The 18,018-nt window shown below is 34.9% G+C and overlaps 1 protein-coding gene across 8 annotated transcripts in view; it reads right to left on the reverse strand.

The window, feature by feature from the left end:
- Window positions 1-4,242: 4,242 nt before the first annotated feature.
- LOC145990977 (stimulator of interferon genes protein-like) overlaps window positions 4,243-18,018 on the reverse strand; it is a 42,459-nt gene continuing 28,683 nt past the window's right edge. For 7 of the 8 annotated variants that reach the window (XM_083126649.1, XM_083126582.1, XM_083126631.1 and 4 more), the window contains one exon: window positions 4,243-7,434. In XM_083126649.1, the coding sequence (XP_082982775.1) occupies window positions 5,548-6,549 (1,002 nt within the window). In that variant the 5' untranslated portion in view covers window positions 6,550-7,434 and the 3' untranslated portion in view covers window positions 4,243-5,547. Of the gene's footprint in view, window positions 7,435-12,051; window positions 12,131-18,018 lie in introns of those variants that run through there. The other variant, XM_083126640.1, reaches the window with a different exon arrangement.

The raw sequence follows: 18,018 nt of genomic DNA on the forward strand, positions 1-18,018 counted from the left end.
TCATTGTTAGGCTCAAAATATAAATAGTGACCCTCGTAACTAGTGTTTAGACTGCCACACATATTTATGTGCATATGGTACTAATACACACACTATCTCATTCTGTATCAGAAAAACAAACTCCCTGTATTGAATTGTCACAAGTCTGTTTTATTCATGGACAACAGAAACCCCGTAGTGCAAAATGGATGTGACAAACTTAATCTTTATATGGTTTACGTCTGTAGGGCATCTACATTTTCACACCTACAACCGGGGTGGATAAAAATCTATTTTTAATTTTTTTTTTAGAAATCATGCCTAAATCTGCTTGTATGGTTTTTGGCACCATATATGTTTTTCATAGAAAGGAGTTTTCTAGTTCATAGAAAGGAGTTTTCTAGTAAACGGCCCTGTAAAATATTTGAACAATTTGATTAAAGTAAATGGAAAATGTATGTAAATATACTTTTTCTATTTCTGATAGTATATATGTGAACCTATTATGGAAATGTTTGTTGAGTGTGTTAATAAAACTATAATAATTTCAGTAACTTTTCTTCCAGTGGAAATAAAATATTCTGAATGTACTACATAATTGTAACTTAAAATATATTTTCTTAGTTTTTGTAGCTGGATTTGGCAATTTTAACGATAGTTTGCAAAATATCAGCTGCCATGTTTATTTACCATTCAATGTTAATGGCATTATTTATGGCTTAACATGAATATATTTTGTATATTATTCTACACAAAATATTTTCTATTTTTGCCTACAAATACAGTGTTTTTCAAAAGTCGCGCAACCTCAACTTTGAAAATTTATATCACGAAAACCGTAAGTGATATTTACATCGGGTTTGCATCATTATAAAGCCTCATCCTTTGAAATATTTTTCAATGCTTAACATTATCAATTTATTCCATACAGAAAATTAAAAAAATTAATAACTGGCGGAAGGCAGCATTAAAATTTTTCCAGAAATGCACTTTTGAGTCAGAAATAAGAAATTATATCGGAGAGTCACAATTAGATGTCTGATGACTGATCCCATGTCAATCTGTCAGTTGCGACCAATAATGACCATGTGCAGCATTTGATTGATTTATGACTGGCGATTTTATGGGTTGAGTGAAAAAAGTGCCATTTTTAGAACATATCTCCGTAGCTGGCAACACTACCAGGTCGAAATTTTGTCACCAAACGCACGCAGTATGTTCCTAAGTATTGTCCATACATTTACATGAAAAATCATAAATCATGATTTTCTAGCGAAATTGGACTCTGAGAGAATCCTAGGCTGCCCCTGAATTTTCTTCACTCACGCTTCGCCACTACAGTGCCTGGTTGATTCAGCATGGCGTATTCATTGGAGAAGCACGTGTGCATTGTTGAAGAGTATTTTACTACTCATTCTTGCACTCATGTGCAAGAAGTTTTTCAAGATAAATACCCTGCTTCTGCTGCACCTCACAAAGCAACTGTTTTACGACTAGTGTGTCGATTTTGAGAAACCGGAGCCGGACCCTGTGGCCGTGTGGTTAGAACATCGCACTGCGACCCCAAGAGTCCCGGATTCGAATCCCGCTCGGGCTTGGTTGTTTGTGAATGTCCATTCATCAACTTCATCACTCATTCCCATCTTCGCAAATTAGCCAAGATGCACAAAACAGCAAGTAAAATAAACTAAATCAATCAATCAATCGAAAAACCAGAAGAATATGGGACAAAACAAGAAATGGTCGCCATTGTTTTTAACCGATGTGCGTACACGCCTGGAACAATGTCCAACCAAAAGCCTGAGGAAACTTGCGTCTTAAGCGAACTTGTCACTTTCCAGTGCTTATAGGGCTGTGAAGAAAGCTACCCTAAAAAAATATCGTGTTCGTGCTGTTCAAGAACTGCGACACCTTGATAAGGATACATGCTTGAAGTACTGCAGGTTGTTTCGATATCTCATCGAAGAAAATGGCATCATTAATTAATTCCTTGTTTTTCACTGTTGAAGCTTGGTTCCATTTGAATTATGTCAACAGCCAAAACAGCAGAAAATGGTCTTCTGAAAATCCTCATGCGTTCGACGAGGTATCGCTCCATCCACAAAAACTTGGAGAATGGTGTGCCGTATCCCGACGACGTATTGTGAGTCCTATTTTATTTGAGTGAACAGTGGATGGTATTGTGTACCGAGATATCATCACTCAGTTTATTTCCCTGCTTCAAGAGGATGAATGCAATTGCTGATTTCAGCAAGATGGCACTATTTGCCATTTCTCCAACGAAACTATGGCATTTTTGCGCGAGTTCTTTCATGAAAGGATTATTTCCAAAAATTTGGCCCCCAGATCACCAGATTTATCCTCTAGATTTCTATCTTTGGAGTTACCTCAAAGGAGTAGTTTACAAGACACATCCAACCACCCTGCAAGAATTAACTCTTTCACTGCGGAATTCTCTGGCACACAATATCCCTTGGCTGCGTAATTAAATTTGAAAATATATTTTTTTTATAAACAAATAGTTTTCACAATTACATTGCATTATATATGAGAGAGAACTTACAAAAGTCATTCCTTGCACTTGAAAACCATTCTGTAGTCCCTGGTGGTATGATATTTTGAAAAATTTTGAAATTTTGAAAAATAAAACATTTTTTTAGAAACAACAGTTTTACAAACATTTCTTTTAGAAAGAATAATTTTACAAAATTACATTGCAAAATATGTTATGGAGAACTTACAAAAGTCATTCCTTGCACTGGCAAACCAATCTGTATGTAGTCCCTGGTGGTATGATATTTTGAAAAATTTTGAAATTTTGAAAGAAAAAAAATCATCTGCTCCATGATGTTACGGACGGCCATACAAATTCTTCATCAGACACTACACAATCACTGTCACCACTTGAAGTCTCATAAAAACTGTCGATATTATCGTCACAACTTAATTCACCTTCTGATTCTGAGTCGGCAAATAACAGTTGAGTAACATCATTATCAGACAAGTGTTGACGACTTGACGAAGCCATGTTGTTTACATTCAAACATGCATTTGAAACTGACATGTCAGAGCACTCAATGCTTGTATGTCAAAGAATTCTAAATGGAGGCGTAATTAGCGACATCCTATGGATAAAAACAAAACTACAAGTTCAAATAGTTCTAAATACTATCAACAGATGTCAGAAGGCTACTAAAAGCGACGTACTGCGGAAATGCGACACCCGCACCGAGTGGAAGTATGAAGTCGCAATAATGCGACTTCCGCGGAGCAAGGCTCCTGGCGTGCTGTGCATAAATGCGACGACCGCAGCGAAAGAGTTAAAGACCAATATTGAAACTGCAATTTCGAACATTAAGAAGGAAACACTTCACCAAGTTTCAACCAACATGCTTTGAGCAGCTCCTGTAAAAGTGGCACGTTTGCTATTGTTGTCAGACTGTTTCTCTTTTCCGACTTGACAGCAATCAACAATATCAAACACCAACAAATGATCCCACAAATTGTTAAGAGTTGGTATTTACAGTTGAAGATCAATTCCTGGATATTTTCAGCAAATTAACAATGTTTATAAAATATTGTAATTGTTTTTGTTTGTATAAATGATAACAAATTTATTGACCCAGTGATAGCCTACATCATTAGTTTAGTGATATAATCTGAACACTTAGGTCCAAATTGTAAAAATAATAATAATAAAAAAGTAGACACAAACACAAAAAAGCCTCGACGAAAGTAGCCGCACTTATGACTCTCCCTTACCATTTTGTAACAAGCTCTCGTCAACTGCATTAGCATGGCAGGGTTGCCAGGTGCATAGAAAAGTCAAATTTCAGTGCAAAATATGATTTTGATTTTTCATTCAAATGTAGGGCCAATATTTAAGCACATATTGCGTGCATCTGTTGACAAATTTTTGACCTGCTAGTGTTGCCAGCTACGGAGATATCATAAATCAATCAAATGCTGCACACTATCATTATTGGTCGAAATTGACAGATTGACATGGGATCAGTCATCAGACATCTAATTGTGACTCTCCGATAATTTCTTATATAGTTTTCTCACTCAAAAGTGCATTTCTGGAAAACTTTTAACGATGCCTTCTGCCAGTTATTATTATTTTTTAATTTTCTGTATGGAATAAATTGATAATGTTAAGCATTGAAAAATATCTCAAAAGATAAGGCTTTATAATGCAGCAAACCCGATGTAAATATCTCTCACGGATTTTGTGACATAATTTTTCAAAGTTTGGGTTGCGCGACTTTTAAAACACACTGTATTTTTGAATTTTAAATCAAGAGAAATTTAAGTGTGTTTACAGTTTACATGGTAACCCCATTCGGGGAGCCAGACAACTGCAAGATGCATCCGAGAGGAAACACGTGACTACCAACTTCCGGCTTAAGATCATCTTAGCTGAATCGCCGGACAACAAAAAAAGTCATACGCTGTCTGCGGATGAAACTAGTCAATGCAACAACTAGCATACAAGCTGCAAAGGAGAAAATTACAGAGAATAAATATATTTAGAAAAGTATGAAAAAGTAGCTACTATTCTCGGAAAGGGGGTAAATATGGTTATATCATCTTTTGTCATACGATTAATTGTATTTAAGTAATTAAAATCAATTTTGAATTCATTTTCATATTCAGTTTCATAATATTCAGAGTTCAATCAAAATATCTGTTCTAAATAGAAAAAATGTTACCACATTAGGTCTCATTATGGATATATACTTAGAATTCATTAAAGTAGATTGTATTATTCAAATCTGGTGTCGAAGTCATGCTCTTCGTTCTTTGAAGCAGACAAGATATTCAGTGATCGTGGTCTTCATATAAAACAATGAACTTCTATCACTTCAAAACAATATTTCAACATTTTCAAAGTATCATTTATTTATCTTGAGTACAAAGAATGTTGTGAAACATCGCCAAGTATAACAATAGGCATCCACGCAATAACATTATCCCAAACTGCATATATCTCCACTGCATATATCTTGCAAGATCTTGTGCAGACGAAACAAGTCAACTTTTCCTTAACTTGCTCCGGCTGCAAAATGGCGTAAGCCGTCTGAATGGCTGGACGCTTTCACTCTATAAGACGTGACGTCAACTTCCGCCTGCCGAACGCTAAACATGCAAGATCTTCGAGCAGACTTGAAGTTGTCTGGCCCGCCGAACGGGGCTATTACATTTCCTTTCGTATGAGCTGCAGTACATACATTTTGTTTCCTTTCTTTTGCTTTGTTAGAGCCTAATAAACACAATTAAATGATTAAGAGATTAATGTACTTTCACCAAAAGTGATTCTGATATCTACAAAATCTTTTATACATTATTCTATAAATTATTTCTTTAAAATATCGTGTTTTAAATCAATCCACCTTGCCTACAACTGAAGAGTATTTACTTGTGCAAGAACCTGCTTCTTTTAGTAATGAAAAATACAATTTAAATTACATGATAAATTAATGAATAATTTTTAAGAAAACCTTGCACAGGGGTAGGATTGTAACACCACCATATTTTACGATTTTTGTATTAGTAACTGCTATTTCACATAATCATTGATCTTTCCAACCCAAATTTTAGCTTTTCAATTTCTCTAACTATAATGTCTGCTACATTAACTGGTCTCCCTACACAATAATCTTCGTAATATATTATGTGGCACATATCACGACTTCTAACATCATTATGAATGATTGAAATCAAGGTCTTATAGAATTCAAATGTTAATAGTGCCCTTTCTTCACTCGAAAACCCAGGTTGCATTGAATCACTCTTAAACATATTAAATAAGGTCAATAAGATGGCTGGTCCTTCTGCTGCAGCATAAATATGCTTTCCTCCAAATTTACTATCTTTGGAAGCTGCAATTCTGTACACCGTATTCTCGTATATCCGTTGCGTTGAACCTGCTCTATTCAGTCTTATTGGACTAAGTTTTCTCCGTACTTCTTCCATTTTTCCTTCTGACAAGTCTGCCAAGTTACCTGGTACATAGGCTGATGTTGGAACAAGAACAAACATCTTCTTGATGGGAAAGGAGTCCTCAGCCAACTGTTCTTCTAATATGAAGTCTTCGATTCTTTCTCTTATACTCTGAGAATTTTGATAGCCATGATTTGGAAGTATTATATCCAAATAACCATAAAAAAATGCATAAGCCATTCCGGTGCTACAGTTTACTCCTTCCATTAGTTTCTTGTTACTACTTACGGAAGAACTGCGAGAGAGTAAGTAACGGTAAATAATTTCACACATCATAAGAACTGGAAAGTGGACTTTAAAATCAACAGCTGGAATAGAAATGTCATAATTTTGACATGCTATAAACAACAATGCTATGAGACAAGCCGATAAAATGCCACTGAGTACTGATATATTACGCAACAAGTTTATTCTCATTGCTGTAAACTGATTATTTGAATTCACCGAGCGAAAATACTTCCAATCTTTATCAAATGAACACAGATTTAACAGCATGTGTGACAAACACAGTGCACTGCTATTAAATATAAATGAAACCATTAAATCATATATAGGACAGCTCATATTGATATGATATCGGTTTTCAGAACCACCACGGCACAAAATAAAAAGGGTGTCACAGGGCAGCCGCAAAATTTAGACATGTACAAGCGTATGTACCAGAAATTTCTTTTCGCTCCTGTGAAATCGACCACACAAAAGTTAGTTGTGTGTTTAACTTTGATGAAATTACTTTAGTCGTGAGCATAATCAGCCCTGAACCTAAACACAATAAAGCACATAAATGTCACTTGTCTTGGAGTTTCGCCCTTATAGTTATGTTTTTATAGAAAGTACATACATAGTTCAAGATAATACTATCTAGGACAAGTATTTTTATAAATCAATCTCCACAGAATAGGTATGCACAACTAATGCTTCCAATTCTCCTTTTATATTTGATAAATATTGGCACATATTCCATCCACAATTTATGAAAATTGCCAGATGTTACTCGAAAATGTAGAATTCTGCCTTGTTATATATTATAGAAATAAGAAAGCACAAACCACTTGCAAAATTGAGTGTTCTGTGGTGTTATCACAGCAAGCACTCTGGAAACAATAAAAACATTTAAAGCTGTAATCAGTTAAGCTCCCAAAGTTTACACTAACTTCAATTTAATGCGCTTTCACTACGTAAGTTTATTTATGACATTTGTACACAAATTTTGGGGAAATTCCAGCCAGCTGCAAATGCTTGCTTGCTTGATTTCTTCAATGACCTTCACCTTGTTTGTTGACTTTTGGCCAGTTTCTTTCTCTCTCTCGCTTTTCCTTTTGATCTAAATTTTTTGATGTTAGTTTATTCTGGACGCTCGCACAACTTGGGTTGTTAATAAACAAACAAAAACTATTCTTCACTCCTTCGAGGCACACTGAGGAGTCTTCTTACTAGATGGGGTGTGCCCTGGTGAGGAGAAAGAAAAGATGTAGGTAAGTAAATAACATGGTTACATTTTGGTACTAAAGTATCATGTGTCTATTTTTATTTTATCTTAGTTTTTTTTTCATATGGTAATTTGTGAGTTCTTTATAAATTTACATTTGGTATGATTGGGTTTTGTGAGAATATGAAGTTATTTAGTTGTGTAGGTATTGGTATTTGCAACTGATTTAATGTTTCCACAATAGGTCTCTTTCGTGTTGATGAAAAATGCGTTAAAAATCATATGTTCTATTGATCCAATAGCCTCTCCACACTCACAAATATTTGTGGGCCATTGTCCTATTCAGTTTAAGAATTCTGGTGTTCGAATATGTTCTGTTTGTAATCTGATAATTAAAATTTTGGTACTTCTGGGTTGTGACTGTAATGCACAGATTGGCAAAGAAGAGACATTTAAACCCATGATTGGTAAAGAAAGTCTTCATGAATTAAGTAATGATAATGGTATAAGATTGATTACTTTTGCAACCTCAAAGAATTTAATTGTGAAAAGTACCACTTTTAAACATAAAGATATCCATAAATATACCTGGTCTTCTCCAGATGGTAAAACTCATAATCAGATAGATCATATTCTCATTGATAAGAGAAGGCATACTAGTATAATTAACGTTCGTACACATAGAGGTGCTGACTGTGCCAGTGACCATTATTTAGTAATTGCTAAATTAAGAGAAAGACTCTCAGTGATAAATCATAAGCAACAAAATCTAAAAGTTATAAAATTTGATACAGGAAAGTTTACTGATGAAAGAATTAAGAAAGATTACCAAATTAAACTGTCAAATAGATTTGATGTTTTGCAGGATTTAAATGATGATGAAAATATAAATGAAACAACGTAAATAAGAATTGGGAGCACATACGTAATGCAATAGAATCAGCAGCTAAAGAAAGTATAGGATACCATAAACCGAGAAAAAGTAAGCCATGGTTTGATAATGAATGTCATAATCTAATAGAAATAAGAAATCAGGCTAGACTTAGGTGGTTAAATAACTCTGATGATACAAATCTAAACAATTATAATAGAATAAAGCGAGAAGTTAACCGCACGTTTAGAAGTAAAAAAAGAGATTACTTGAAAAGCAAAATTAACGAAATTGAAACAAACAGCAAAAATAAAAATATCAGAGATTTATATAAAGGTGTAAATGAGTTTAGAAAGGGGTGGCAACCTAAAGTAAACTTGATAAAAGATAAAGACGGTGATTTTCTAGCTGACCCAAGCGATATTCTAAATAGATGGAAGAACTACTTTAATGACCTTTGAAATGTTCATGTAGCAGATAAATCAGAAGTAAATGAAGTACACACAGCAGAACCTTTAGTTCCAGAACCTAACTTGACTGAAGTTAAAGATGCTATTAAAAGGCTAAAGAATAACAAAGCACCTGGCATTGATTTAATACCAGCTGAGTTAATTAAATATGGTGGAAATACATTAATATGTCAAATTCATAAATTAATTTGTTTAATATGGAATAAAGAAGAAATCCCTCAACAGTGGAAAGAATCCATAATTGTTCCTGTGTTTAAAAAAGGTGATAAAATGAACTGCAATAATTACCGTGGAATTTCTCTACTCTCAACAACATATAAAAGATTATCTAACATTCTTTTAACAAGACTAACCCCATATGCTAATGAAATTATAGGTGATTATCAATGTGGATTTAAACGTAACAGATCAACAACAGATCAACTTTTTCACATCAGACAGACACTTGAAAAAAAGTGGGAATATAATCAAAATGTCCATCAGCTATTCATTGATTTCAAAAAAGCATATGATTCGGTCAAAAGAGATAAATTATATAATATATTAGTAGAGTTTGGAATACCTAAGAAGCTTGTTAGTATGATAAAAATATGCACCAGTGAAACAGAAAGTAAAATTCGTGTGGGTATTAATATGTCTGACAAATTTACAATTCATGATGGGTTAAAACAAGGAGATGCATTGTCTCCATTGCTCTTTAATTTTGCCTTAGAATATGCTGTAAGGAAGGTAAAAGAAACTAAAGAAGGACTAAAATTAAATGGTGTGACTCAGTTGTTGGCATATGCAGATGATGTAGACTTACTGGGGGATGATGTGAATACAATTAAGAATAATGCTAAAATATTTTTCAAACTGCTAAAGAGATAGGTTTGGAAGTTAACAAAGAGAAAAATAAATATATGCTTACAGGCCGAAACCAAGTGTTAGGTAATAATCAAAATCTAATTATTGATAACAACTCGTTTGAACCAGTTTCCAAATTCAAATACTTAGGAGTAATATTAACAAATGAAAATTATATTAAAGTGGAAATAAAAAGTAGGCTTAATTCAGGAAATGCATGTTACTTCTCTCTTCATAAACTTTTGTCTTCTCGTTTAATATCTAAGAAACTAAAAGTTAAAATATACAAAACAGTAATTTTGCCTGTAGTATTATATGGATGTGAAACTTGGTCCCTTACATTGAAAGAGGAACATAAATTGAGAGTATTTGAGAATAAGATCCTTAGGAAAATCTTTGGACCTAAAAGGGATGAGGAGACAGGTGAGTGGAGAAGGTTCATAATTTAGAACTACATAATTTGTATTCATGTCCAGATATTATTAGAATAATTAAATCAAGAAGACTTAGGTGGGCAGGCCATGTGGCACGAATGGGAGAGGAAAGAGGAGTTTACAGGATTCTTGTTGGGAAACCTGATGGTAAGAGACCTGTAGGAAGGCCAAGACGAAGATGGAGGGACAACGTTGAGATGGACCTAAGGGAAATCGGTAGGGATGGAAAAGTGTATATAGAACTTGCTCAAGATAGGGAAAGATGGAAGGCCTGTGTTGCTGCAGCCATGAACCTTCGGGTTTAAGAAGGCTAGGGAGTTAGTTAGTTAGTTTTTAGTTCTGGATATGTTTAGGTCATTCCACCAGGGGTCATTGATCTTTGGGAAAAATTGGTGGTGAATTTTATTTGTTGTTTGAGACAAAGTGTCATAGAAACGTTGCCATTCTCCCTTAATTTTTTGTTTTGCTCTTGGCCGTATATGGTAGAGGTAGTATCTTACTATTCTTCTCATTGGTAGATTTGGCTAGTTTGTCTGCATATTAATTTCCTTGAAACCATACATGGCGGCCTGGTATCCATTGTTAAGATTACTTTTCTACCTGTCCTCTGTAATTGTGTTCAAATTGAACTAGGGTTGATGGTATCTTCCTCAGAAAATTCTAAGTCAATGCCATATATAGGGTTTTCCAATAAGAACGATATGATTTTACAATGAAATATCATAAAAACTATTTCAGATACAACCAAACTTTTTATATTATTATGAAGCATAGTTTATTACATTATGTTTTGAATAACACATCATTTAAGTGCCCACCTCGACTTCATGCACACGAGTGAATTCGATGAACCCAATTTTTGATGACTTTGTGCAATAACTCTGGCCTAATGCCACAAATGCAGCGTTTGATGTTCAACCTTAATGCATCAAGCGTTCGTGGGCTGTTTGCATAGACTATAGATTTCAAATAACCCCACACAAAGCAATCTAAAGGAGTTAAATCACAACTTCTTGGAGGCCAACTAACAGTTGATTTCTTGAAATTATCCTTTCACCAAACTCCTCTTGCAATACGTCGATAGTGGCATTAGCAGTGTGACATTTGGCACCATCTTGTAGGAACCACATGTCCTCCAAATCAATTTCATCTAAATTTGACCACAAAAAATCTGTTAACATCAATCGGTACCAGTCAATGTAACTGCATCTCCTACCTCGTTTTGAAAAAAAAAAAAAAAAAAAAAAGGTCAGATGATGCCACAAACCACACCTTACAGTGACCTTTTGCGGATGCAAGGGCTTCTCGTGAATCTCTTGTGGATTGTTTTCACACCAAAAACGACAAATTTCTTTGTTAACATATCCACCTAACCAGAAATGAGCTTCATCTGAGAAGATAATTTGTTGCCCAAAATTATGATCCGTTTCAAGTTCAATAGAACATCTATTTTCATAAATTCTTTTGATAATAACCAAACATTCTTGAAGCGTGTATTTAGCCATGATGAATTGTCACAGTAAACTAAACACAAAGGACAACTAGTGACAGTTATAACATTTGAAGCATAGTTGCCAGTCATTTCAAAATCATATCATTCTTATTGGAAAACCCTATACATACCCGTTGTGTGATTCCATATGGTATGTGTGCTGTGAGGTAATTTTTTTTTTTGAGGAAATGATGGTCCTGTGTGAAATTATTAGCTAGCTCCTTCACTATGAAAAATATTTTTATATCTATTTTGGCTTACTTGTATAGTTGTGTTTTATCATGCACGGATTTGAGTATTTTTCCTAGTTTAATTCCTCTTAGGTTTCCTTAGAAGTTGGATGTAGTTTCAACCATGACTATGTATGGTCTGGGATGCATTAGACAGTACAAATTAGTTGGTCTGAATTAATTTCTCTTTTTGAGATTTTCACTATTGTTACTAGAACAATGTCCTCGTTTGTTTGTTACCCTTATGTTGGTGTTTTTTGCATTTATCGTTACTTCTTCATCAGGAATACTTACTTACTTACTTATCCGGCACTACAGTTCTGGATGAACCTTGGCCTCCCAAATTACAGCCCTCCATTCTTCTCTATACTTTGCAGCATTTCTCCAATTTCTAACTCCTAGGGTTTTCAGATCGTTCTCCACTTCATCTAGCCAGCGGTTTCTTGGTCTTCCTCTTTTTCTTCTCCCTTCCATCTTGGCACAGTGAATAGCTCTTGGCATTCTTCCTTCTTGCATTATCTCAATATGTCCCATCCATCTTAATAGATTTGATTTTACAAATCTCACTATATCATCCATTTGTAACAGATTGTCTATTTCCATCTTATTGCATATTCTCCAGGTAGTATTTCCCTCTTGACAGGTTCATAAATTCCTCGTACTATTTTTCTTTCGAATACATGTAGTCTGTTGGCATCTTCGGCACTAATGTTCCAACTTTCTCATCCATATACTACAACTGGCCTTATTAGTGTTTTATATATTTTAATTTTTGTTGATCTTGATATTAGTTGGGATTTTAATAGTGTGAGCTTTGCAAAGAATGCTCGATTTGCTACCATAATTATTTTTTGAATCTCTTCACTAACTCCATTATTATTACTAACTGTTGATCCAAGATAGACAAAACTTTTAACCCCTTCAAAGTTATAGTTGTCAATTTTTAGATCTTGCACACGATTTCTTCCTTTTCTTGCTGTTGTTTTCATATACACTCTGTAAAGAAAAAATAGCGACACTTGCTCGGATATGGTTTTCACAAGATTCATTAACCAATATGATTTTGTACATGAATTCCTGATAACATTACAATGCATATTCACAATGAGCAGTCCAACCTTAACTACATACGCCACAGTTTTAGCTTATTGACATGACTATAATGAATTTATATGCATATATAACTGTGTGTGTGTTTCTATAAAAAAGCCTTTGTAGAGAGTAATACATAAAAGTCAAAGAAACAATAAGAATAGCACAAAACAAAAAAATAGAATATCTTAAGGGTAAGACTTATTGTGTATATACATCGAGAGTACAACACAGCAAACTAGTATTTTGTATGACCACCATGGGCCTTCTGCAGGTCAGCCAATCGTCGAGGCATGCTGGTTACAAGGTTATGGCAAAGTATAACCTCGATTTCATGGAACCAAACCCGGATTGTCTATTCCACGAGTTCCCTTCTATTCGAGAATGTCTTGTTATGCAGTCTTCTGCAATATAATGGCCCAAAAATTTTCAATGGGATTCATGTCAGGCGAGTTGAGGCCACCAGTGTCTCGAAATACTCAGTCCTTGAACCACGTATTAACAATTTTAGCTTGGGGACATGATGAATTATCATCCTGGAAAACAAAGTAGTCCATATTTTCTCCAGAAAAGTAGTCTCTAGCTGTTGAAGAACTTTACTTTCCAGAATTTTAAGATATTTTCGTGAATCAACTGACCCTTCACATATCTCCATCTTCAGATGCCTTGATCAGTAAAGCAAGCCCACACCATCTCTCCGCCAGTGAATTTTTGCGTCACTGAAACACCATTCTTTTCAAGTTCCTTGCCTTTTCGCATCCATAACTTCACACCACCATCGTTTCCCACTATTCTAAATCTCTTTTCGTCGGAGAAAATGACGTGCTTCCACTAGTCTTCACTTAGTCTTCAGTCCAACTTGAATATCGCCTCACAAACTTATGTCTTGCTGCCCTGTGTGCTTGTGTCAGCTTCGGCTTCTTATGCGGTTTCTTCTTCCCAATACCCACTTCGCGCAGTCGAGACAACACAGTTGAATGGCAGACTGCAATTCCAAGGTCATTTCTAATTACAGAAGCGAGTTGGTGGGAACTCATTCCTCGATTCTGCAGTGCTGTTGTTTTCATTTTCAGATCTTCTCTGGGTGATGTTTTCCATTTTCTACCACACTGTTGCCGAAGTGACGATTCGTTATGCTGGTTTTGCTTGTGAATTACTCCTCCTGCTGTTGAATGGTGAATTTTGAGTATTCCACCGATCTCCCTGAGAGATTTACCTTCGCTGTGCAGAGTAAGAATTTTGCATTGCTGACGTAGCGACAAGTCACATTTCTTACCCATTTTACTTGTTTAGAGTCCACATACATTAACAATATCACACAAAAACAAGGGTACACAACAATACTGCCACTTAACACTGTACAAACAATGAGAAAGCACAAAACGGTCACTAACTGCGGTTTACCTTGGCCTACACATCACAACTGCAATGCAGAATTCTCACGACGATAACTGACGAGGTGCTTTCAGCACCATCTGGCGGGAATATTACTGCTACACAAACATTTGACTAGCGCCGTTCGTGACCACAGGTGTCACAGATAATGCAACGAAACTATCCTACTCTTCCTTTCATTTCTTTTCTAGCAGGCTGAAACTATGGTTTTCTGTGTAAGTTACTGTGAGAATTGAGGTGTCGCTATTTTTTCTTTACAGAGTGTATTTTGCTTTGCTTTCATTAATTTCCAAAATCAATTTTCTTTCTTTCTTGAATCAAATTAATTTTATTTTAAGGCTATTCACATTTCTTGCTATTAGAACTAAGTCATCAGCAGGAAACTGATTTATATGTAAATACATATTTATGTATGAAGCTGAAATCAGTTATATTTTGTATTATCTTTAGGCATCATGGCATGTAGACTCGAAAATTTCAGTTTTCTATTTTCCATATTTTAGTTATATTTACATATTATTTCCATATTTCAGAACATTTCTCAACATATACTCCATATTCGCACAATAACTACATGTCCCCATTTGACAGAAAGTGTTGAGTGAATTTCTTGAGAATAACTGACAAATTTTAAAAGCACTCCCATTACTTCTTACAATATTGAATGCAGTTTTAGTCAATATACATAAATCCATCTTGGGGTCCTAGTTTCGATAACCGGTGCAGGCACATAGTGGTTCTTCAGATCCCACTTTAAACTGTAGGTCTAGTCCCGATTAGCCTTTCTGTGCATAAAGTGGACTTAAAACAACAACTACATAAATCTATCTAACCCTTTCGGGATGAGAACTTATCTCACTTACGTGAGCAGTCGCATGTTGTACTTTTTAACAACATGTATAAATTAGCTCCTTTCACAAGCTTAATTTATTTTGTTCTGCATGACTATATATTTTCTAATGTTCTTATGTTTATACATTGTTATTTTTAATTGTTTTATTTTTATTGGATAAGATTATTTTATTAATTGTGGAGGCACATTGCACAGTGGTTCGCATCCCAATTTAAACTGTAGGTCCAGTCCCGATTAGCCCATATGGGCATAAAGTGGTTTGAAACACTAATTCTATATTATTTTATAGTGCTGACAAGGTTTTTTCAAGAATACAAAAAAAATATGGTATGTAAAGCCAGAATCACACAGAACTGGATTTTCAGTAGGAATGCACTAGTTGGCACTGGACTGGCTACCCATTTGCTAGTTTTCGCCTTACATGATACTTGTTACTGTACTTGTTGATAGACTTTTGTTCCCATAAGACATTGCGCAGGGCAGACAATCTGTAAAGATGGGCGAACAATTTGAAGAATGCTGTAGGAGAATTACTGCTTTGTACTTTTATTAAAAAATAAAGAAGGTAAGTATGGACTAAAAGTTGCCTCGAAAAAAATATGGTAAGCAATGCGTACCGAACAAGCTTTTTGATGAACTCTGGTATGGATATTCATACATGAGATTCGCAGGATTCATTCACACAAAAAAACTTGTAATAATAAAGATTTTTATTTTCAGCTAATCATATTTGTCACGTACACATCTCATCGCTTTGCATAAATACCTAAATATTAATGAACTAAACATGAATGCACTGCATATCATTGACATCTATTTACTTTTCTTTTTGTTATCGAGAAACTAACGAAAACAGCCAGCACTCTAAAATCACAGAAAAAAAACTCTCCTTTGCAAACTTACAGATTATCTTCACATGGCCAAACTTTGCTCTGATTGGCTGTTCCACAGAATCCAGTCGAGGAAAGCCAGTAGCAATTAGAACAAGTCCTATTCCTCCAAACCAGTCAAGCAGCCAGCCTTCACATCCAGGCAGGTAGCCAGTTCAGCGCCAACCAACTGGATATCCAGTTCCGTGTGATTGGTTCTTAAGATATAAAGGCCGAATTACATGGAGCTGGATATCAAGTTAGTTGGTGCTGAACTGGCTACCTGCCCGGATGTGAACGCTGGCTGCTTGACTAGTTTGGAGGAATAGGACATGTTCTAATTGCTACTGTCTTTCCTCGACTGGATTCTGTGGAACAGCCAATCGGAGCAAAGTTTGGCCATGTGAAGATAATCTGAGAGTTTGCAAAGGGGAGATTTTTGTCTGTGGCTGACTATTTTTGTTAGTTTCTTGATAAAAAAAAAAAAAATGAGAGAGATGACATGCAGTGCATTCGTGTTCAGTTCATTAATATTTAGGTATTTATGCAAAGCAATGAGATGTGTACGTGACAAATATGATTAGCTAGCCGAAAATGAAAATCCTTATTATTGCAAGTGTATTAAATTAAATGTTTGATTTTTTTAAAATTTATGAATAAATCTGCATACATGAGCTAATTAAAAAACTTGTTCGGTACGTATTGTTTACCATATTTTTCAAGCCAATTTCTAGTACATACTTTCATTTTTTAATTTAATAAAAGCACAAAGCAGTAATTCACCTACAACATTCTTCAAATTTCTCGTCCATCTTTGTAGATTGTCTGCTCTGCAGAATGTCTTATGGGAACAAAAGTCTATTGACAAGTAAGGTAACAAGTATCGTGTGAAGCTAAAAAACTAGCAAATGGGTAGAAAGTCCATCGCCAACTAGGGCATTCCTACTGGAAATCCAGTTCCGTGTGATTCAGGCTTTATTCACTACAGTATTTTAATAATTCACTTGATCTTACATGAAAGCAAATAAAAACAAATGCAAAATTGTCCTCCCCACCTGAAGATTCTTGAAGAAATCGTTATTTTCCATTTGTATCTAATCTAATCACTCAAACAGTACGATAAACAAAAACTAAAATACTATACGAGAAAGAGCGTGTTGTAAAAAAGTACAACATTCACTAACGTTCATTGTTCGAAAACTTATTTGCCACTGACAAACCATTAGGGGAGTTACTTGCAATTATGGAAGAGGTGGAGGAGAGTCAAAGAAAAGAATAGACCTGGGCACCACGTAGAAACTATACCAAATGCCTTTGTTAGAAATAGAGTTGGAAGTGGTCGGAAAAAAACTGGCTTTTTTTTTGGAAAAAAATGGAGTTTTTTCCGCAGCTTTTTTGGTTGGGCTTTTTCGGCATTTTACCCCAAAGTGCTTCAAATCGGTGGAAATTCATTACTTGACTGCATTTTCTTTGATCCATAGCTTTCATTTATCCCTCTCCTGTAAAAAGACACTCATGTCTAAATTCAAAATGCAACTGTTAACATGGAATTCATAGCTGGATAAACAATAGTTGCAAAAAATGCCGGCTTTTTTAAAGTGGATGTTTTTTTTCCAAGTGTTATCATCATAGTATATGCACAGCTACAAAACTGAAACATAACTAAGGGTAGTTTTGTATGTATTTAGTAAATATAATCTAATAGTATACTAATATAATTTTCAAGGTTTGAATTTGGCATAGGCATATATATATATATATATATATATATATATATATATATATATATATATATATATATATATATATATATATAAAGCAAAACGAAGAGGAGAAATAATGAAAATACTGCTCATCTTTTAACACACTTATCAAATGTACTCTCAGGCAGGGGTTTATCCAGGATTTTCCCCTTAGGAGGGTGTTGGAAAATTTTGGGGGGGGTGTAAGTTTGGGGAAGTTAAGTGCATATTTTGGACCGTTTTAAAAATGTTCGCCCTAATTCAATTTGTTCATGGATGTTTCTAGAGATTAACCCCCCCCCCCTCTTCC

This window comes from Lepisma saccharinum, chromosome 1 (genome assembly GCF_977018435.1).
Source record: "Lepisma saccharinum chromosome 1, izLepSacc3.1, whole genome shotgun sequence".
Lineage (NCBI taxonomy): Eukaryota > Metazoa > Arthropoda > Insecta > Zygentoma > Lepismatidae > Lepisma > Lepisma saccharinum.